The sequence below is a fragment of the Myotis lucifugus genome, unplaced genomic scaffold (assembly GCF_000147115.1).
Source record: "Myotis lucifugus unplaced genomic scaffold, Myoluc2.0 scaffold_240, whole genome shotgun sequence".
NCBI classification, from domain to species: Eukaryota; Metazoa; Chordata; class Mammalia; order Chiroptera; family Vespertilionidae; genus Myotis; species Myotis lucifugus.
In genome coordinates, this window is record NW_005871288.1 from 1,465,748 (window position 1) to 1,489,969 (window position 24,222).

General features: G+C 33.1%; 1 protein-coding gene across 1 annotated transcript in view; it reads left to right on the top strand.

Moving 5' to 3' along the window:
* GRIK2 (glutamate ionotropic receptor kainate type subunit 2) overlaps positions 1-24,222 on the top strand; it is a 552,508-nt gene that overhangs the window by 399,874 nt on the left and 128,412 nt on the right. The window contains exon 12 of the mRNA XM_014464175.2: positions 18,127-18,350. Coding sequence (XP_014319661.1) covers positions 18,127-18,350 — 224 coding nt within the window. The remainder of the gene's footprint in view (positions 1-18,126; positions 18,351-24,222) is intronic.

A 24,222-nucleotide genomic window follows, 5' to 3' on the forward strand; every position in this document is an offset into this window, starting at 1 on the left:
GAAACCACATCATTAATTTTCTAAATAGAACACATATTTCTTTGTTAACTGAGACTGGATTTTTCTATCACCTGAAATTATGTAGAGTTCTTTTTCAAAGTAAATTGGAATAATGGAAATGGTACAATTGCTAAAATAGGATATTCTTTATGATATCCCTAAATGTAAGTATAATTCAGTATTATTAATTCAGCATTTTTGTGCCTGTCACAATAGAATACACTGAAGATATAAACATAAATATAAATCCCATGTAAAATAGACATTTAAATAATTTTAATGTACTTCAGGTAATAAGATAATATAGTTATTTCCAAGATACTTAGGGGAACCTGAGGGGTATATATCTAATCCTCTCTAAGAGGAAAACAGTCAAGGAAGTCATTAAGCTTTAATTATAAAAAAATGACAGATGCTTTTCCAATATACTATTTTTAGTGTTGCAGTTAATTTAACTTCAGCACATAGTTTTACCTGAAAGACATTATTTTATACAACATTGGTTAATTATATAAGTTATAATATTAGGTTGAAAGATAAAATTGTCATATTTTGTTGATTACAATGAAATATCAAGCATTTCATGTTATCCGACCTATATATTTCCCCTACTCATGATACCATTAAAAAGTTTGCGGAAGCTTTTTCTACCTTGGAATTTAAAATTTTAACCTTTAATGATTAATCTAAGAGCAACTCTAGATCCTTCTTTTTTAAGAAGACCATTGTGGCAAATAGTTCTTTCTGATATTTTATAAGCTTCTTTAAGACTCCAGAACTAATTAGAACCAATAAAGAGTCTAAATGATTAAAATGTGGTTTCTAACGAAAACAAGCAAACGAACAACAAAAGCCCTCATTCCTGAAGCACTGTTCAAGGCCCATATTTCCTGCCAGAGCCAGAGCCCTGTCACCATTGTTTAAATCTTGGCAAAGTTCAAAAGGAGCTCATCAGCGCGCAGTGAGAAATACTGTGCACCACTCATTATCCTGCGGAGCCCCTTTGTTCACACAGTCAATTTTTATGCTGTTTGTAAGGTTGTGCAGTTGTAGTCCCTGGATAACAGCCAGGAATAGCCTTAGTAACAAAACAACCAGTGTCTTTCTGTTTTCAAATCAGTCTGTCATTGTGTAAAGAATTTTTTGAATTATGATGTATCTTGTTTCTAGTCAGTACTTTTATGTTATTCCAAGACCCTAAGTAAATGATGTTACTTCTATGCATGTGCTAGCGTAGATTCATTCCCATGCATCTTTTTATATAAATTATATTTTATGATTTGTTATTCAGCTGATGTTGAATTTTCTAATTAGAATATGTAATGTTATACAAATAATAACTGTTTTGATATGCTCTAATATTGTCATATGGTCTTTATGTAAATCATGGTGCACTCAACCAAAGGACTTGTATGCATGCTATAAGCATAACCAATGGATACAGACAGTAGGGGGGTCAGGGCCTATGCTGGGGCACGGGAGTGGATGGGAAGAAGTCAAGGGGGGAAAAGGAGACATATATAATACTTTCAAAATGAAGAATATTAAAAAAAACATATAAACTTGACCTTGACAATTTTTAAATTGGTACATTATAAGCACACAAACATTTTTATCTATATTTGCATATGCACATAGTATATACTGTGTATATATGTTTATGAATATATACAAACAGTATACATATGTTTTAGATTATACTAAAAACAGTTTTTAAAAGAATAAAAATATCTGAATAAACTATGTGTCAGTGTATTGTCAAGGACAATGCCTAAGATGCGTATATCTTTGTGAATAAATTTTTTCAATATTTTCAGGTAGATACCCAGAAGAGGGATTTCAGGCTGAAATGGTAACTTTATTCTTAAGTTTTTGAGGAACCTCCATACTGTTTTCCTTAGTGGCTATACCAGTTTACATTTTCACCAGCAGGGAATGAGGGTTCCTTTTTCCCCACAACTGCTCCTCATTTGTTACAATTACTTGTGTTGTTGGTAACAGCCATTCTAACAGGTATGAGGTGGTATCTCATTGTAGTTTTGATTTGCATTTCCCTAATATCTAGTGAATTTGAGCATATTTTCATATACTTGTTAGCTATGTGTATGTCTTCTTTAGAAATTGTCTGTTCAGATCCTCTGAACAATTTTTAAATTGGATTGTGTGTTTGTTTGGTGTTGAGTTGTATGAGTTCTTTATATATCTTGTATATTAACCCCTGTCATAGGTGTTTGTAAATCTCTTCTCCCATTAGCTTGGTTCCCTTTTTGTTTTGTTGCGGTTTCTTTCACTGTGCAGAAGCTTTTTAGTTTGATATAGTCCTATTTATTTATTTTTGTCTTTACTTCCATTGCTTTTGGGGTCAAATTCATAAAATGTTCTCTAAGACCAAGGTACATATGTTTAGTACATATTGTTTCTTCTATGTAATTTATTGTTTCAGATTTTATATTTAGGTTTTTGATCCATTTTGAATTACTTTTTGTACATGAAGACAAACTGTAGTTTAGTTTTATTCTTTTGTGTGGCTTTCCAATTTTCACAGCACCATTTATTGAAGAAGTTTTCTTTTCTCCACTGTACGCTTTTAGTTCTTTTGTCAAAAATTATACATGTGGTTTTTCTGGGCTCTCAATTCTGTTCCATTGGTTTGTGTTTCTGTTTTTCTGCAAATACCATGCTGTTTTGATGATCATAGCTCTGTAGTATAATTTGATGTCAGGTAGGGTGATACCTCTGGCTTCATTCTTTTTTCTTCTCAGAATTGCTTTGGCTATTTGGCTTTTGTGCTCACTAAAACTCTTTGCTCCTTCCCCTCTCTGGGTTGAGCCCTGCAGTGAACTCCGCATTGCCTGGCTGCATCTGTGGCTCCTTTGAGCCCTTCTCCCTATCACCTCCCCAATTTGCTCTTACTTGTCCACCTTTAGATGTTTCAGTGTGTTTATCTTTCAGACTTGTTTGTGCATTGAGCAGGTAATCCTTTGATGAATTATAGCTGTTCAAATTGTTGAAACTTCAAGGGGAGAGACCATTCTTCTGACCTCCTAAACTCTCTTTCCTTACAGAAGATGCAGCCACTACTATGGACTTTAAACTTCTTGAGTTATTCATTCAGGGGACCTCTCAGCCCCATAATATTTATATATGACTATAATGACATAATAATCATTATCATGACCCAAAGTACACTAACTCTTAGATCAATTCAGAAATGCAACTCTTTTCCTTCATGCTTTGGGTGTTTGGTTTTTTGACCCAAATACACTTGCTTTTGACCCTCTAAACCCACAAGTTGTTTCTTTATTTGTTACTCTACATTAATTATTTCCTTTCCTCATGTTTCTCCATATTCAAATTCGTGTCTATGGATTATTGTTACAGCCACACTATTCTAGTACCAAATTTATTTTTTTCTGTTGTTTATAGCTTTTCCCTCCTCAAAATGTATTAATGTTAGTATCTTCTTCACTGTATCTGACTTAGAAGAGTAAACTCAGATGGAGAAAACCCAGCAGTTGTGATGAGTGGAACCACTATAAACTGATAGTAATCACAAATGAGCTGTCAACTCTTCCATAGCTGCTAGAAACTCTAGTCACCACACTCTCTTATATTCTGCAACCGTGTTTTCAAATATTTGTTTCTACTTCTCAAGTCTTACAGTCTAACTTGCTACTTATCTTGGAAACCTGTTCTGCTTCCAAGAGAATAGCAATCACTAAATGAGAATGTCCTACCTAAATTTTCCACCATTGATTTGACAAGCACTGCTTCATTAGCACCTGTTCTTTCATCTTCTCCTGTAAGTTTAATGGAGAAATTGGCACATCTCCTGTTTACGGATATTCTTTTGCATTCCAACTGTCTATTCAGAAATTTTTAGACAAATGTCTCTTTCTCTGCTTTAGACAGAGAAAGATCCTTTTCCATTTGTATTTTTAAAAATCATGATTTATCAATTTAAAAAAATTCCTTTCAATCTCTAACCACTGTTTTCATTCCCTCTGAGGCAAACTTGTTTACCCAATTGGCTGCACTAGGTATCTCCATTGGCTCACATCTTATCCATGATAAAATTTAAACTAACATGTCATCAAGAATTGTTCTTATTAATTTGTTGGACTTGTAAAATACAGTAGATATTTGTGAGGCTTTATCTTACAGGATCTTAAGGGACTATTTTCGCAACCCAATACTCTGTCCTAGAAGCACTCTTCCACTGGTTCCCATAACATTCTCCTCATTTTCCAGTTGCTTGTCTTAGGTCACTGCTTCCCAGTTCTATTTGTTACCTTTATGTATTCTGACTAACTTTTAGCTACTAGTAGCTTATATTATAATTATAAATCATACTGCCTTATTTCTTGTCAGGTAGTATAGTAACATCGAGCTTGACAGACTCCTCTTTAATGAATACCCATAACAAAATCGATTCCAAAATTACAGAATAAGCCTGACAAAGCTATGAGCCTTGGGGCTCCTGATTCAAAAGTAGTGTGTGCTGGTCTAGTATTATCCATAAGTTAAAAGTGCTCCATGTGAAATTCAGGTGGCAATGAGAATGGGATATAGACAGAGACATAGATTTCTGAAAGATTAAGACCAATAGCTAAATGATATGGGTTTGAAGATATAAAAACAATCCTTGGAATATGGTAGTGAATGCTCTTACCCAAACGGTGGGCAAGGGGGCAGATTAGGGACTCGCTATCCTGTTAATGAATCTTTAGAAGCTAAGCAGCAAGAGGTGGTATTGAGGTCTACTGTCCAAATAGTGAATTGATCAGGTAAAAGTTATATACCCTTCTCTGGGACCACCCACTATGGAAACAAATTGTGACTGCTGATTGGAAAGTTTGAGTCACTAATAATTTTAGAATCTATGCTTATTAGCTACTATATTGGTCTTTCTTACTCATAGTTTAATTCTCAAGTATTCCATGAATCTTCTCCTAACCATTCCATTGATCTCTTCCTCATACAATTCATTCTATTCTTATAGTTCCCCTGGGCATTTATTGCTTTAAGGAATTTTATATAAGCTTTGGGAGGGATCACATTTAAATGTCTTTGCATCTCCACTCTACCTAGTCTACCAGTAAATACTGATTGTTAGGTCCTGTCATATTATTTCATAGTTGAGAAAATATAAGCTTATTTTATTTTACTATTAATATAACTTTTTTTAAACTAGTGAAAGAAAAGTATCATGGATACAGAATATTTGGATAATTTAGTATTAGTTGCAAATTTTTATTTTTACATTTATAGAAAGATAAATTGATTGATTATAACTTTCTCTTAATCCTGTAAAAATTCATGAATTTATTTTAAAAGGTAAGAATTGGTAGCCTTGAAATATAGTAGTATTTTCTCCAGCATGTTATTTACTATTGGATATCAGAGGTTCTATCTGAAATACTTACGAATGAGGAGGTTATTTTTGTTACCCTAAAATTTGGCTGCTTTTCAAGGATAACTATTTTCTTCAAGACCCTTTTTTATTTCATCCAGTTTTCTACTGTCAAAAACTATCACAACAGTTGCAGCTAGTATTAGAATATTTTTGTGTGTGTTTTCACCTTTTTTTAACATTTATATTCATATTTACCTGTGAGTTACTCAAGTATTCTTAAATGTTTGGTGATATTAAAATCAAATGAAGAAATACAAGAACGGCCTCGATTTTTATTAACAAACTGTAGAAGTGACCTCAACTCAGTTATTATACTTGAATTATTCAAATATGCTAGGATGAAATTGCTATTTCTCAATGACATTGACAGAAAACAGTGACTTTGTTCTTGCTAAGAGAAGATCTTTGTAGGCTGATGGTCAGATAGGCGATGTAGGTGCAAGGACATGTCACAGGTTCAGAAATACTGTGCACGGTTCCTTCTGTTCATTTTCTTTTCTTTCTATTATTATTTATATAATGCTAAGTTATCACATCATAGAAATGTTGTTTATCTTAAATATTTAATAGGTTGTATAATACTTTACCAAATTCTAAGGCACAATTAATTTTCTTGCTGTTGAATTTGAATAAGTTAATTTAAAGAGATCATATTTATAGGGTAAAGATAAAGGATAAATAACAACAGTATTTCATTGTTGTGTAAAAATATACTGAGACTGAAATGAGAGGTGCAATGACACAATTTTCTCTTCTAAATCTGTCATCTTTTGTTTATGATTGGAGTATGTTTTCATGCAGTGTTTCATACTTCAGTGGGATTTTTCTGGAGAGGATCAATAGGATGATGAAATTGGGAGGTGATTGGGAGGGCTATAGACATGTGTGCTGCACCTCTAGAATACTCAGCTCGTTTACACGCAGAGCCTTTGTAACTCGCAAGGCCCTCTGCCAAGACTACTCTGTTCAGACCTCTCAGGGCCTTCCCCTGACCTAAGAAGTCTTGACTCAGTGCCAGGACCTTGGAGAGGCCATCTCTCTCCATCTTATTAAAAACAGTGGCCTCCTTTTCTCCCCTAGTCGCATTCTGATTCTCTTACCATGCTTTATTGTCCTTCATAACACCCTTTACTACCAGAAATTACATCTTCTATTTTTTTCATGTTTAGTGTCTGTCTCTTCATTTTGTCTTTGCAGTGTTATGAGCATCTCCAGCCGTGGGCAAACTAAGGCCCGCGGGCCGGATCCAGCCCGTTTGAAATGAATAAAACTAAAAAAAAAAAAAAAAAAGACCGTACCCTTTTATGTAATGATGTTTACTTTGAATTTATATTAGTTCACACAAACACTCCATCCATGCTTTTGTTCCGGCCCTCCGGTCCAGTTTAAGAACCCATTGTGGCCCTCGAGTCAAAAAGTTTGCCCACCCCTGATAGACACTTAAGTGACTCTTACTAGAGAACAGTCACTCAGGAATAAATGTTTGTTTAATAAATTGGTGAATTGTGCAATGATAAATGAATAAGTGAATGAATGACTTCAGATAGATGGTGACATTTTACATATTCTCCCTCATACCTTAATTTTTTATTAAACAAAGATTGACTAATTATATTTAAACCTTTACAAAACTTAATTTAAAAACACAGATTCGTGGAATTTTATTAGTTATGGGCATCAGATAAAACATGTTACAAAATATTTTTGTTAGAGAATTAATTTAAATACCTGTGTGTCCTATACTTTGCCTTAGGCCTGGGGCATAGTTAAACTATGTTAATACTTTGTCAAGGAAATTTTGTTATTGTGACTAATATTCTAAATAATAGTGTTCTGAACTCAATTTTAAAATTATTCTATATTAGCTAATATTCTGTTTTAAAATAAACTGATCATAATAATAATTTGTACCATTGATTATTTACAACTGTTATAATTTACCTATTATTTTTAAAATAGAGCCTGGAAATCCAGTGTGCTTAATCCATTATCCCCTGAAGAATGATATACAAGATCAGAATTATAAGTTCACAATTCCATTAGAAAGGTTTCTTGTAGTTCATAGTCATTCATCATAGTGCTCGTAGTTGTTTCTTGGTCCACTGGTTGTGTTCCCATAGCATTTAAATGGAGAAATGAAAAAAGGCTTAGCAGAAAATATATAGAAGAAATAACAGCTTAAATCAGTAACAAGAAATTCTGTGAAAGTTTCACGGGTTCAATAAATAACATGAGGTTTTAAGTAATATTTTGAGTTGCTTCTAATTTTTTATTTTGAATCTTTGCACATAAATTTGTTTCAAAGAAGCCATCTATCATCTATCTCTTCTCAACTAGATGCTTGATAAATACATATTTTTAAAGTTTGAATAGTATTGTGTATATTTCCTTGGTTTTCATGTAGGTTTAAATATAACTATAAGGATTATATAATATAATATATTTAAGTGATTATATCTGGCAGGATTAAAATGTTTTTACTTATACTATAATTTTATAAGAGATTATTTTAAAATTAGGAAACCCGCAATACCCAAAATGTGGAACAGAAAATGTCAGGGACACCATTATTCAGTGATTTGATGATGAATAATAGATACACTAAATTCCACTTTGGAGCATTGATATTTATGATTTCAGAATATTTTCAATAGAAGTTTAGTTTTCTTGAAATTAACAATGTAAAACAACCCCTCAATTTCTGTGTGCCTTTTTCCTCCCAAGAATTCTACTAAGACATTAAATATAAATAAATATTATGGAAATAATGGATTGTGAGGGGAAGATATTGTGACAATTTTAATATAGCAGTGTTAATATTTATAAATATTTCAATTGAGAGTTTATAATAAAATCAGATCTGGGTAGGAATGTAACAAAACAAAACAAAAACAATTGAACCTGCCCCCATCTTCAAACTGTGAAACTTTAGGCATATTTTGGAGCCATGGCTCTTCTGCACAATTACCAGTTGAGAAGTTTGTTCCTCATTCTGTCAGTAATGGCATGTTGGGTAGATCTAGTCAATATCATTTGAAATTATCAGTAGGCTTACATAGCATTAATAAAGTAATAGCTGCCAAAGCAACAGCTGAACTACTACTGCACGTGTTTAATTTTATTCTTCATTGTCCCTACTTCGGTCCTAAATGTGTGAAACAAAGCTCCGTGTTTTATATCTCAGTTGCTTACTTTACTTCCACTGGATACTATATGCTTAATACTTGTTTTGTTGAAAAGCAACGGATGGCATATTTCTCAAGTATAAGTTTATGTTTTCTATAAATCTACAAATGGATATTAGGTTGTGTACCGTATGAAATATATGTAATTTATAAAAATTTGAAGTTAGGTTTTCACACATATAACTTTGATCTTATTAAAATTTTTGTTAACCACAACCTAATGGGCATTAGCATAATGGTATTTGGTGAGTTCTTATTTGTTATAATAACTAACCCCAGTTTACCACTGATATATTATATAAAACATGTCAGCAGTTAATCAGTTGTATAAAAATAGAAATCAAGCACATGAAAAATCTCACTGTTTTAAGAAGACAAAACTCAAGAATAATGTCTTCTATAATTAGGGAATTATTGGAGAAAGAATGAGCAATAATTATAATTTTATTCATTCACTCATCCATTTAATGACTATGCTGTGCCAGGCACTGTACTAGGCACTGGAGAAACAGAATTGAACAGAGAAACTCCTTACTCAAAAGGAACTTACTTTCCACTGGAAGGAGGCTGACAATAAGTTTTTTAATCAGATAATTATATAAGTTTTTTAATAAAATGAAAACCTGGTAAGGAGTTGAAGAGTGATAGAATGAGTGGTTACAAAAGAGGCATGTGGATGAAGTGAAAGAATAAGCCATGTGGATGTATAAGGGCCAAGCTTTCGGCCAAGCTTTCCAGACAGAAGGAATAACAAGTACACAGGTTTAGAAATTAGTAAGACAGCCAGAATTTTAAGAACAAAAGTGATTCAACTAAGACCATACAGTTGATAAAATGATGTTGATGAAGTATCTAGGAGCCATTTCTTTTAGTAATTTGTAGGCTGAGATTAGATTTTATTCCAGGTGTGCTAGAAGTTATTGGAGCGTTCTGAGCAAGATGTGATAATCTGGTATGTCTTTTAAAAATAACTTTCTGGTCTTTGGATAAAGAACAGACTCTAGTTGGTCAAGAATGAAAGCAGGGAACCAATTAGAGGCCTTGTTAAGAATCCAGGAGGTATGAAGGTGTGACTATGTAGATAGCGGTAGAGATTGTTTGCCATATGTACAAAAAGTGAACCATGTTTCCTAAAAGTGCACACAGAGGCAAAGCATTTGTTCACATTATATATTGCAAACAGTTGAGGAAGGTGTGATCTCACTTATAAGTGATATTAGTATGTATAATTAACCTGGTTAAATATCTTAAAGTATTTCCAATGTATCCATATGCAGTTGCTACTTTAATTATTTTACCCACTTATTAAGGATTTCAAAACATCATAGGAAAGAAAAAATACATAGAACTGGGTTTTTGTTGTTAAATTACAAGAACTTACAGAAGGATACATGAGATGTTTCCCGGACCAAATCAAAAATAATGTTATTATGTTCTTTGATTAGTAGGACTTCATCAATGTTCTCAATATGATCAAATTTGGAGTTATTGTGCTATTAAGATATGCTTTTATCTATTTTTGTATTAGAGAATTGAATAATAGATCAAAATGTAAAGTTATCATTTTTCATTGAGACTTTAATCAAATGATTGCCATTAGCTATATAACTCCATAAAAAGAATTATTCTGTTCTCCCTAGATGGTTAGTTCACTATAAATTGTATTATTGTACCAATAAATCTTACTTCTAGAGTAAAATCAGAAAAAGAGTTTAATTTAAAAATTCTCTGAGTGATTTTCTTTGAAAATTTTTAGTAAGTTAAATTGAAACTGTATTCAGCAAATATTTACTAAGCAGTTTCTAAGTGTCAGATTTTGTCTAGTGCCTGAAGGATGTTAGAATGATTATGATCATAGGCCTGCATAAGACAATTTGGAAGTTTCACATAGAATGATAGAGTATCACATTGATACTAAATTAATAACGTAGTCACTTCCCAGACATCTTTGTGAAATTTCCAGGGAGAAATACTTTGCCATTCCCTTTAGTTCAGAGCTATGTGCTTTGATTGAAGGGAATGCCTGTAGGTGTCAAAGTAATCACATTCTCATAGAAACAGAAACAATACAATTACAACGATATGTATATTTAACCTTTCATATCATATTAGTTGAGTTAAATGTGAAAAAAATCAGCAATAACACAACAAATTATTGTTAACAGGTTCAGTTACATGGTTAAGTTTATAAGTGCTATAAAAATTCATTTAGAAGAAATTAATGTTTATAGAATGTTCAGAAAGGTTCACAAATAAAAAGCAACAGAGATGTGTCTTATAGAATTTGCATAGTGACAAAAAGGAAAGATCATTTTGGGCTGGAAAACACAGAAATAGTGTAGCAGAAGAAATGGTCATGATGTATTTGAATGATAATACAAGAAAATAGTGGGAAATGAGTATAGTTAAGTCATCTTTGGAGCCATACATTTTAAAATATTTTTTATTGATTTTCTGCGAGAGGAAGGGAGATGGAGAGGGAGATAGAAACATCAATGATGATAACGTATCATGAATCAGCCACCTCCCAAATGACCCCCACTGGGAATCAAGCCTGCAACCCTGGCATGTGCTCTGACCAGGAATCGAATAGTGACCACCAAGCCATGCTGTCCGGGCGCCATGCTTTTTAAAACTCTCACAATTGTTTTTTTCACCTATAAAAAGGATATCACATTACAAATCTGATAGAGCTGTTTTGAGGATTAATGAAAGTGATTTGGGCAAAGAATATAACTCAGTTTGGACTCCTAATGGCCACATTTAATGCTACCTAGTACTTTGATATTTCTTTTGCCTGCTGCTGCCACCCTACCAATTCAAGCCTTTGTCAACTCAGACTTTCTTTAAGCTGCACCACTAGTATAATAGGTAGAATGATTTGGTAAATCCTTTGCTAAACCAATCAGGTAGAAGTGAGCTTTCCCTTTTCTTTGTACTATTCATATGACATACCAACTCACTTACATTTATTTTTCTTTTGCTAAAATAGATTTTAAAACAATTTTGACCACTAGTTTCTTCTAATACAAGATTACTTTATTCCTTAAAATAATAAAATCAATTACTGAATCTATTTTCATCAAATCATAACCTATATCAACAAAGATAAAAACTTCTTGAATTGTTTAATTTTACCATCAGGCTCTTTTCTTCCACTGCTCAGCCTTTAATAATATGAAATTTGATGAGAAAATACCACATCTATCATTATAAACATCTTTATTATAATGACATTTTGATTAGATTTCAAAATGATCATATTATTAGTAGACTTGTAATGAAGTTAGATCTTATTTATGGAGAATGCTATTATGTATAAGTAAATACTCATATTTTCTGCTGCAAGATAATCCTGAAGATTGTTTAAATGGATTTAAAAATATATTTGATGTGCAATTAGAGGCTGCTTATTTTTGATAATTAATGTTTAATAAGTTTATGTGCTTTGCTATTAATAATAACAATTAAGTTCTAATTAATTAATCTCCATAACTCATTAAATCCCACTGGCTGGGGATGTAGTTAAAACAACCAATTGTAGTTTTTTTTTAATTAATAGACTTGTATTAGAGAGGTTTTAGGTTTACATAAAAATTGTGCAGAAAATAGAATTTCCATATACCTTCTTCCGTCCTACCACTCTCCTCCCCCTAGTTTCCCTTATTAACTGCTTCGATTAGTGTAGTACCTTTGTTACAGTTGATGAACCACTATTTATACATTATTATTGGCTAACATCTATAGTTTACATTAGGATTCATTCTTTGTGTTGCTCAGTTTTATGGATTTACAGGGTTATGTACCCACCATTGTAGTTTTTGCAGAGTAGTTTCACTGCCCTAAAAATGTTATATGTTCCATCTATTCATTTTTCCCTGTTGTCTTGAAACTTTGGTGACCACAGATCTTTTTACTCTCCATAGTTTTGGCTTTTCCAGAATGTCATGTAGTTGGAATCATTCTCTATAAAACCTTTACACACTGATAGCTTTCACTTAGTCCCATGCATTTAAGGTTCTTCCATGTCTTTGAGGGCTTGGTAGCTCATTTCTTTTTATTGCTGAATAATATTTCATTACATGGATGCATCATTGTCTGTTGATCCATTTATTTTTTATGAAATGTTTAGAAGTGTCTGTTTATAGTTTTTTTCCCTAAAAACTAATTTATTTTGTAATTTAAAGTATATTACTATGTAACTTTTGTCCCTTTTTCATTTTATATTTGGAATCAAAATTTTATTTTAAGCAATGCTGAATAAATTTTCAAATGTTATATATGAATGGTCACTGTTATTAAGATAAGAACAACTTTTTTGAAATCATGTATGGGGTCTTTTCCCCCCATCATCATTTATCCCCTCTGTGCTTTCTTCCATCTCCACCCCACCCCCTTGTAATCACCACACTGTTGTCCATGTCCATGAGTTCTCTCTTTTTTTGCTCAATCTCTCCAACTCCCTAACAACCTACACTACCTGCCTGCTCTCTATCTATGAGTCTCTCTCAATTTTGCTTTGTATTTCAGCTTATTTTGCTTTGTTCACTAAGTTCCACATATGAGTGAAATCACATGGTATTTGTCTTTCTCAGAATAAATATATGTTATTTGAATTGTTTCATAACTTTTGTTTATATTATATTTTGAATTAAACATTTTTACTAGTTCAAAACATATTCACTTATATGCTTTACTAGAGGCCCTGTGCACGAATTGCCCTGTGCACAAAATTTGTGCACTGGGGTGGGGGGTATCCTTCAGCCCAGCCAGCCCCCTCTCAAAGTCTGGGAGTCCTCAGGGGATGTCCTACTGATGGCTTAGGCCCGCTCCCCATGGGATCCCCCCTATGGGGAGCAGGCCTAAGCCACAGTCTGGCCTCCCTCTGCGGGCTGATCTGGGGCTGCTGGGGCCAGGCAGCAGCGGCAACTTGGGCACAACCCCCTGCCTCCGCTCCAGGCCTGCTGGGGCCTGGCAGTGGCGGTGGCTTGGACACGCCCTCCTGCCTCTGCTCCGGGGCTGCTGGGGCCCAATGGCAGTGGCAGCTTGGGCACAACCCCCTGCCTCCACTCCGGGGCTGCTGGGGGCCGGGCCGCCCCCCTGCATGTAGTTCTCTCAGGCTCTGGATCACACCTGCATGTTGTTCTCTCAGGCTCGGGGCTGCGCCTGGCCCCTCCTCCTTAGCTGGTCATGACCATTATGACATCCTGGCCTAATTTGCATATTACTTCATGTAGATAGATAGAAAGAGATAGAGATAGAGATAGAGATAGAGATAGAGATAGAGATAGAGATAGAGATGATAGAGATAGGGATAGGGATAGGGATAGGGATAGGGATAGGGATAGAGATAGAGATAGAGATAGAGATAGAGATAGAGATAGAGATAGAGATAGAGATAGAGATAAATAGATATGTGGTGAAAGTTTGCTTTCCCTGTGCCTGGAAGAGGGAGGTTACAAAATGAAGCCACACAATGATAAACTGTGTTGTACACATATTCAGCCCCCAGACAGAAGCAAAGCCCCAATTCATGTTGTTCATTTTTTTAACCTGGAATCTTTGCTTCTTAAATTATCATTTTCTTTCCCTAACAAATTTGTTTACTTTGCAAACCATTTTTACTTCTTTTTTTTTCTCTCTCAGAGGCAGTGCTTTCTCCTTCCTGTGCAACATATTCCATCTGCATAAACTCTGCACCTATCCTCTAAATTCTCAGAGACTATAGTCTATTAATCACTACCCTTGCTTCTGTGCATTCCTTTTCCATCTCTATGAATTATTTCATAAGTAAATAAGTGAATTAAAGAATGATGTCTCCCTGATTATTTCATCTCTATTTTCTGAGATGCATGTCATCGTTGTTTCTAGGTATAGATTTCAATAGCTTATTTTTCTATATATGTGTGTCTATATATACATAAAGATATATATATGTATATAAAGATATACTATATGAAGATATATATATATATGTGTGTGTGTGTGTGTATATATATATATATATATCTCCTATACAATAAAAGCCTAATATGCTAAGTGTCCAATCATCAGGTCGGCCATTCAACCAATCAAAGTGTAATATGCTAATGCTATGCTAAGGCCACTCAACTGCTCGCTGTGATGTACACTGACCACCAGGGGGCAGACACTCCAACCAGTAGGTTAGATTGTTGCTGAGGTCTGGCCGATTGGGTCTGAGCAAGATAGGCCAGACATGCCCTGGAGCCTTCCCACAGTACCTCACCCAGCTGGCCAACTTCCGGCATCCCTCCCCGGCTCTGATTGTACACTGGTGGTTCCTTGGCCTGGCCTGCACCCTTTCGCAATCCAGGCTGAGGGACTCCCTCCTCTCCCCGCCCCCCCTCCCCCCCCAGTGCACGAATTTCGTGCACTGGGCCAGACATATATATATATATATATATATATATATATATATATATATATATAATCTTTATTGTTGAAAGTATTAGAGATGTCCTATTTTTCCCCCCATTGACCCCGTTTAGTCATTCCCTGTCCTCCACCCCAGGCCTTCACCACACTAGTCTGTGTCTATGGGTTATTTTATATGCATACAAGTTCTTTGGTTGATCTCTACCCTTCTTCTCACCCACCCCCATCCTTTCTCTGAGATGCCACAGTCTGTTCCATGCTTCTGTGTCTCTGTCAATAGCTTAGTTTTATGTCCTGGTTCCAATGCTCAACAATTAGCTCTATTAAAAGGAACAGGTTTTTAACTTCTCATGAATTCAGTTTTCTTATCTTACCACGTGCCTGTTGCATAGAAAATGCTTAAGGGATATTAGTAATCATTATTGTTAAGTTGATAATTTCTTGATTTATGAATACGATGATAACTTCCCAGGACCCTAAAGACCTATTTTCTTTCCTAATTTTTTCCAAACACAAGGTTTTGTTTTATTGCATGATATTTGTATAAAAACAATATTATTGAAATCTGTAAGACATCATGTAATTATCAACAAAGTAATTATTAACTGTACACTTAATATAGGTGGACATATAATCTAAAATTTAAAAAATAGTTTCAAAAAAGTACATAAAAATTTAACATGACAAGCTTTTAATTGTGGTTTGTATTTGTAGTTTTGTGTTGTTAAAAAGTCCTCAAATGTACTGTTAGAAAGTTCCTTTTTTTAAATCCTCACCCCAAGATATTTTTAATAGATTTTAAAGAGAGAGAAAGGGAGAGAGAGAGAGAGAGAGAGAGAGATCGATTGGTTGCCTCTAATATGTGCCCCGTGCCCCAACCAGGAATCCAACTACTAACCTAGGTATGTACCCTGTCCAATAATCGAACCCGAAACCTTTTTGGTCTGTGGGATTACACTGCAACCAACTGAGCCGCCCGGCCAAGGCTGGAAAGTCACTTTTTATAAATTGTACTGGGGGTCATGTCAAATTATAAACTGTAAAAATTAATTATCTTTATGGAATTAGAAAGCTAGCATTGTGATACTGTATTCATACTAACTTGAATCAGTTTTCAATTCTCACTCAAATTAAATTAATATAACACTAATAACCTAAAAAAATCTCTTTTCTAACCAACAAGAGTCTATCAAATTCAAACTATTCATGTTCAACAACCAAATATCTGAATAGGACTGAATGGCGAGACCTAGATTCAAAGCAGGTTGGTGTTAAGCCACGTAATGTGTCTTCCAGTGGAAACCTTCTCTGAAGGCTTGCCTTATGAGCAAGCTACGCATTTAAAGTTCCTAGGGCTAGGCATTCAGTTATTTCAGAGATATACTATCCTTTGTGTTGTCTAACCATCTAAACCAAACATTTCTCACAACCTCTCTTCACTGATGGTTTCAGGTCTGTCGATCTTATTCTCAAGAATTAGTATAGACACATAGTAATGGTTTCTTCAGTCATTAGAGAATCAAGTTCTTCTTTTGATTTGTTTTAGTATGTGGAGCAATGCTGTTTCCCTCTCATTATCCCAAAGAAATACATACCCAAAACAATTAAAGGAATACCAATTTTCCAGTTTTCTTATATAATCCCAGAAACTGTAGCACACTGCTGAAACCACTGTCAATCCAGTCAAAGATGAAGGGCATATGCATATTCTCTAGCTTCTGCAATTGGAGGGAATGCAATTCTTTGCTTGGCTTAAACCCTACACCTTCCAAAACCCAACTGCAAAACGCGAAGGCTGCTGTGGTCCCAACACGTGTCAGTTTGTTCTGGGCTGGCAGTCTCTTTCTGATTTTTTAGGGAAATAACTTCGTCTTTCCATAGCTATTCTCAAAGATACTCTATCCAAGCATCTGGGTGGTTCTCTTTCTGCCACACCCCCAAAATGCAGACAATTACATACCCAAAGTAACAGTATTAACAAACCCAGCCACTTAGAGAAGTTTCTTCCACAAGTCCTCCAACAATTCCTGACCCAAGGGAAAATAGAGGCCCAGTTTTATTCTTTGATATGCCTTTCTATTGCTCTCTACAATGAGCATTTCTATATTGTCTGAACACTCAGTATGTTTACAAAAAGAAAAGGAAAGTAGAAATATAATTTCTCATCATAGATGGAATAGATGCCTTTGTTATTTTAAAATGTTTTAATTATTTCTTTCATATATTAGAGCTTAAGTTCATCCCTGACAGATGGTTATAACATAATGAGTGAAAAACATTAGTAATTTAACATATTTAAGCTACCGTGGAAAATTAGCGACTTCATGAAAATTGAAAAACTCATTTCCTAATGCGATTTAGATTTAGGCAATGCTGCAAGAATTTTCATTAAATAATATAAAAACAAATTAGAGGTATAGAAAGGAAACTCAGGGACAGTAAACACCATCATATTAAAATATGATTTCACAATGTTAACTATTTGAAGACTAACTGCTTTTACTGGTAACTGCACTTTTTCTTGTTAAAACAAGAAAAGAGATGTTTATTATCAGCTAAATGATTTGAGGTAGCTATTATTATAAGCATTTAGAATTTGACCAACATATTTATAAAATTATAATTGACTAGAGGCCCGATACACGAATTCATGCACTGATGGAGTCTGGCCGGCCACCCTGATTGGGGCCTATCCGACATGCTGGCCAGGGGAAGGGCTGCAGGCTGTTGGCCGGCTGCCCCCACTCCCCCCGTTGTACTCCCGGTCGAGGCGACAATTTGCATATTAGCCTTTTATTATATAGGATATTAAATGACTTTTAACGTTGAGATTTAAAGTAAGTATCTTTTAGTGGTGTAATAATTCAGGTACTGAATGTATAATTGTTTCTTCAGTATTTTCATCATAAGGTTTTTTTCTTTCCCTTTATACTTGCAATAAATCTTGGTTTGCTAATCCAGATGCACATAGAAATGAGTAGCAGAGGAAAGCAGTGAGGAATGTTTTACATGTTAATTCAATCTTTACTGAGACAATTGTCAAGTGTAAAGTCTTTGTTTTAATCAGGTTACTGATTTCTTTCTTGTGACTTAGAATTTTTCTTTTCATTTTTATGTTTCTCTCTACAGAAAGCTGACCTTGCAGTTGCTCCACTGGCTATTACCTACGTTCGCGAGAAGGTCATCGACTTTTCCAAGCCCTTTATGACACTTGGAATAAGTATTTTGTACCGCAAGCCCAACGGTACAAACCCAGGCGTCTTCTCCTTCCTGAATCCTCTCTCCCCTGATATCTGGATGTATATTCTGCTGGCTTACTTGGGTGTCAGTTGTGTGCTCTTTGTCATAGCCAGGTAACATGCTCACTTTTGTGATTTTTTTGGCAATTGTTACCTCCTTTTTCTAACTAATAATTGTCAAAAGTCACAATCAGTTTTCTTTTTATTTCCCAGTGGAGTGCTGAAGAATAATGAACTTTTACATGTCACATATCTTATTAAAATGTCCTAGGATCCTTTTTGGGGCAGAAAGAATGCTGGTTGTGTCAGTAAGCTATAATTGTGGTAGAGTTTACTCTTTTTCATCAGAATCTAAAAGAGGTCCTAATCACCATGAAATAAAAATCATTTCTTCATTCTGAAGATTTCTCTTGAACCAGACAGCAAAATATTAGTATGTTTTACTAATTTGAATTAATAAATCATTCATAAAGATGGTAAAATTTAAAAGGAAGCTTTCTGGCCTTTACAATCCACGATATAGCTTAATTGAGGTGGCTTTTGCTTCTTTATTATTTTGGAGGTGGAAATTTATAATCATTTTTCATTTATGCTTACCTCACTATAAATTTTTAACAATTAGATTATTTCAAGATGATTTCGTTTTCTTTTGCCTTCATTAAGAACATAAAACCATCCCTCAGGACTCAGAACACTATGAACTTGAAATGAACTTGAAAGTCACATATTCATTATAAACATTGAATTTTTATATTTTAGTGCATATTAGAAAGATAGCTCCAAACCCAACATGAGTTAGAATTCTACTATAGGTCCTTCATGTTGATAAGTTTGATAATGTATGACTATAAATATGTTTTGCCTTATCATTAAAATTAAATATGTATTTTTAAAAATTACATTAAATAGGTGCTGCCAATCAAGGTAACACTAAGGATATTTATCTTTCTTTGAACTTATTAATTTTACAATGAAGTCATATATATTTTCCCATCAGTAAAAAACATTTTGTTCACTCAATTAAAAAGAAAATAAAATCAGTTATAGACGTAGCATACTATTCTTATATATTTTTATATATTTTCTTTTTATAGTAATACACAAATATTTTCATATATTTATACATACATATTATACAAATGTATATTTCACCTAATTGGTTCAATATTAATACTTGAGTTCTTCATACAATTATCATTTACCTTTGATAATTTGTATTGGAACCATTTATACATATAACTTTTATTGCTGTATGGTGCAGACTGTTAACATTTTTATTTGAAGTTTCTGTTCCTAAAATGGAAATATTGGAGTGTCAAATTCTTAAGCTTTGAGCTTTAGTTTTTTCCATGTCTTTTGAAAATAAAATAGCCTTCTCATTTTTGAGCATCTTTGGTCAAAGTATATCAATTTTATAGCGACTTACATGAGCTATCTTGTTTCATATATATTCAGAATACATATGAGTTCAAGGATCGCAGTTTAAATTCTTCAGTGGCTAAAGATCACTGAAACCTGTCCACAGGACCAATAGATAAATACTGCAAAGTATAGAAAAAAACAAAGTTTAGAAAAAATCTGCAGGTGCACCTGTTTCTATTATATACTAAATGGTTAGATATTCTATATTAAATAATAAATAATATACATACTTGGTAAAATAATTTATAATATAAAAATAAACTCTTCATAGATTTTTCTCAGAATATTTTGTTCAATTCTCAATATTAAATACTTTAAAGATTTCCAAGTTTTTAAAAATGCAGTAAAATCTTAGATTAAAAGAAATTTTCCTAGAGTCCTTTAAAATTCTAAACTAAACCTCCAAACTAAATGAATTTGTATAATTAAAATCCATTCTGACATGGTATTGAATTCTTGCTATCATGGAAGAAGTTCATGATGTGCATATAAAGAAAAAATTCCTACTTTCACTTATAGAACTTAATTACCTTTCTAATTTAAATGGAATTGTGATATTTGATACCAATTCACAATAAATGTAATATTTTCATTTTACCAATAAATAAGTCCCATTGGCCTTGAATTAAGTTCATAAAATATTTGATAATTACTTAAATATTTTTATGAATGTCATATTTAAATATTCTAAATGATTTGTATCATATTTCACTGGAGAGAAATACACAATGATAAAAAAACTTTATGCAAATTCTTAGTTATCCTTAGAATGCCAGATTTTTGGTTTATTGAATTATCTGCTATATCACAGTATTAACAATATTAATTTTATGATAAATTAAGAACTGATCATAATTGTTAGAATTTATGTTTTTAAAACTTGGATTTAAAAGTTGATTGTGACTGTGATACCTTTGTAAAATTTTCCATCACTATTATTTTATATGGAAATGATAATCCTAAAAAATACTTAACAAATGCTCTAAATTTTTAAATCAGTATTAACAAAGATATATGGTCTTATTTGTTTTTCTGGGTGTGGTTTTATAATCTATGTTCTCTTGCAAACAGTTGCATTATTGATTATAGCATAATGACACAACCAGCATGCTTATCTGAAGTACCTAAGAGATCTTATTTAGGAGTAAAGATGAACCTGGGGTACTGCGTTCTAGACATAGAATGGCCTTATGCCAGGTGTCCTAACAATAGCTCTTGCATGTCAGAGGATTAGAAAGAAATCTTGCCCGTGATGGGCTTGTAGCTATCGTATTTGCCCCTAAACACTTTCCTCTTTCTATTCTTTTTTTCTTTGACCTGGGTATATTAGTATAAAAATGTCAGTTAATCATATAAAAACTGGTCAGGGAAACCACCCTTTACACTAACAATGAGAGGTATTTTTCACCTTGCTTCAAATATTTCCTTTAAGAAAGAACAGATGCTATTGATACAATAGAAACTATAAGGTGAGTCGTTTTAAATTCCCATAATATTAGCAATTTCTTAATATTTTAACTATAGTTGTCTCAAAGACAACCAGAGCTCTTCTGAAATACGACATGTAAATCTTGGTCTATGGTTCTTAGTAGTTTGTTATACAGAGATGACTAACTAAAGACCAAACTTAAAATAAAGGAATAATAGTACACTCGTTTCCCGCCAACAGGATTGATGTAACCTTAATAATTATCCACTGAGTATATGAGAACATTGCATATTTTATTCTAAGGTTGGAATTTAAAAAATAAAATGCAAATAAACTCTGGAAAAGAAAAAGAATACTATACTAAATTTTGTAGTAAGAGTATCATTACACAGAAATTTCTTAGATTATTAAATGAACAAATGGATATGGTCAAAATAGGAAAAAGTAAAAGAAGGTAATCAACATTGACTAACCTGACCTTCTTAGGAAGAATAGCAATTAAAAAGAATATTTAATGTGTTAAATACATAACATTAGTTTTTCTAAGTAAAAAAGAATATACAAATTTCTTAAATATTTTTGCATTTACTTGCTTTGCATTATTTTTAGAACATTAGAATGCTGTTTGTTGTATAACTGCATAATGCAGTAGGGGGTGTTACCCTTAGAATCTGCTCAAGGGTTTTATTATTACTGTGACCACCAGAACTGTTTTGACATATGTTTTGGCTCCAACATGGTCTGTGGTCACAAGATGACAAGGATATTGCCTTACTGAGAGTCCTTACACTTGTAAAAGTATTCTATATTTCTCTGGGCACTCAGAAGTAAAGATGTTCTAAACATAGGGTTTTTGATGGTTTAACTAAGCTCAGAAAACCGTGTCCAAAGTGCTTGCATTAACAGCTTTGATCTTGGCTCCTGACTAATGTGCAATAGCTTTTATATTCCTGTCACAATGATGGGTGACATTTAATGTACGGTGAAGGGCAACAATGAATTATTATGCTCTTGGAAATGGATTACTGTTTTGGTGGGATGTTCAATGTTAAACTAATCTGCTGTCACAAAGACGATTGTCACATTGAAATGAAATGCCAATTTTGTTGTGTGCCTTTGTCACCAACTTGCCCACCTCTTACTGTAACACCATTTCAGTCTTACCTTTCCATAATTTAATTTTAAATATATGTTACTTTTATTTTTTTAGCCTTTTTTTTTAGTTAAGTAAATTGTGGGGAAGCTTATCTGCTGTGCCTTTTCCTATTTGGCCATTTCTCTGAAATTTAATGAAAATTTGTTTTAAATCATACTATTTTGCTAATATGCCTTTCACACATATGAAAGTGATTGTTAACATTGATTATATTAACAAATATTTCAATTATGGACCCAAAAGTCAACATTGATTACAAAGAAATTCACTTTGAAATATGTTTATGCAAAGGATAAGGTTACTTCTACCTTAAGAGTTTTCTTCCACAATTGTTATTTGGTAAACCCATTATAGAATGATTTACTTCTATATTATTACTACTTTTACAAAGTAGTAATCAGTATTTACTGTCTACTTTGTAATCAGTATTATTACTACTGATTACAAAGTAGACAAGGAGTCACTAACTCAGAACATAATTCTTAGTTGGTGTAATCAGTAGAACCAAACTAATTGAAACTAAGGTGATCAGTGACTTCTTTTCAGATCTGGTGAATATGGAATCCGAATAATTGAGGCAGGCGAGATTTTCACTGAAATTACATAGAGAATCTCTTCTTTACCCTATATATGTGAAGATGAACTTATTTTTTACGTATCAATTTTATATCTTATTAGACATTGGAAAGATTTGAGAAAAATTAGTGAAAAATGGCAATTTAAAATTAAAGTGCTTTTTTTCTATAATCTGTAATCAAATACTTGTTGACATATTCTTCTAAAGATAATTGTGCTTGAGTATCTTTTAAAAATTTGCACCTCTTTCCAAATTATTTTTTCACAAATATTTTTATTATTAGGATGAAATTAAGTATAAATGCAAAAGCAGATGTTTGATAGCCCATTTTTATTTTTCATATTCTATGGATAAAATACTTAACTGTCTTTCCTTGCCTCCATCACCAAATTTATTTCAGATTTCTAAAAATGAAAAAGTTGTCTGTTCAGTCATTGCAAATGGATTCACCCACTCAAATATATTGACCAATCAGTCTCTGGGAACTATAGTCACCCAATGATCATTTGTTTAAATTTAAAAGTCTTACAATGTCTAGCTCAGTAAATCACAGATACTAATTTTAATAAATTACAGTAGCTCAGTAAATCATGGATACTAATTTTAATAAATTACAGTCTATAGATTCACATTAAAAAACTCAAGAATGCTAAAAACTTGAATGATTATTAAATTATATTTGCTACCAAAATATGGCACTTCTATTTTTAAGGAATCCTTTATGGAGCATGTAATTATATTTTACATACACATTTCCTGATAAGAAACAGTAGTCTTGTAAGTAATTAATTTTTTCTTTGAAAGCTTTGGAAAAATGATATAGTAGCTTCTTTGACAGTTGCTGCCATGTCTCGTATATTTCTAAGGTTAAAAACTAATACGACAAAAACAATACTGTGAATTACTTGTTTCACTTCCTTTATTTCTTCCTTTTTTTTTTGCTATAGGGAAAAAATTATTTGAGGTGATCTTTAAGAACCAATAAGATTACTAGAACCAAGCATTTTTCACCAAGTGATGTGCTTATTCTCCCATATTTTGCAATATCTACATAGCTACTTCTCTCATAGCTGCAGAACACTGAATTGTGTGTCAGAAGCCATCTCCCTAGCTTATTTTGTCTGTTTTAATTATCAAAACAAAACTGCACTTCTGTTTTTCTATAACCACCAGGAAAATGATCCCCTTGGACTTTTGGAGTGGTTGTCAGTCACCTAGGAAAGGTCTTCAAATTTCTAAACTATCCCAGGAAAATCAGTGTCCTTTTAAAAAAGTGACCAGTTTCTTTATGAAATATTTTCATCTACAATGTCTAGTCAAGCGAGGCAAAGCTTTTATATGAGCATACACCTTGAAATAGTGGAATCTGTGCAAGAAGCCAGTGCAACAAAGAAAACGAGGA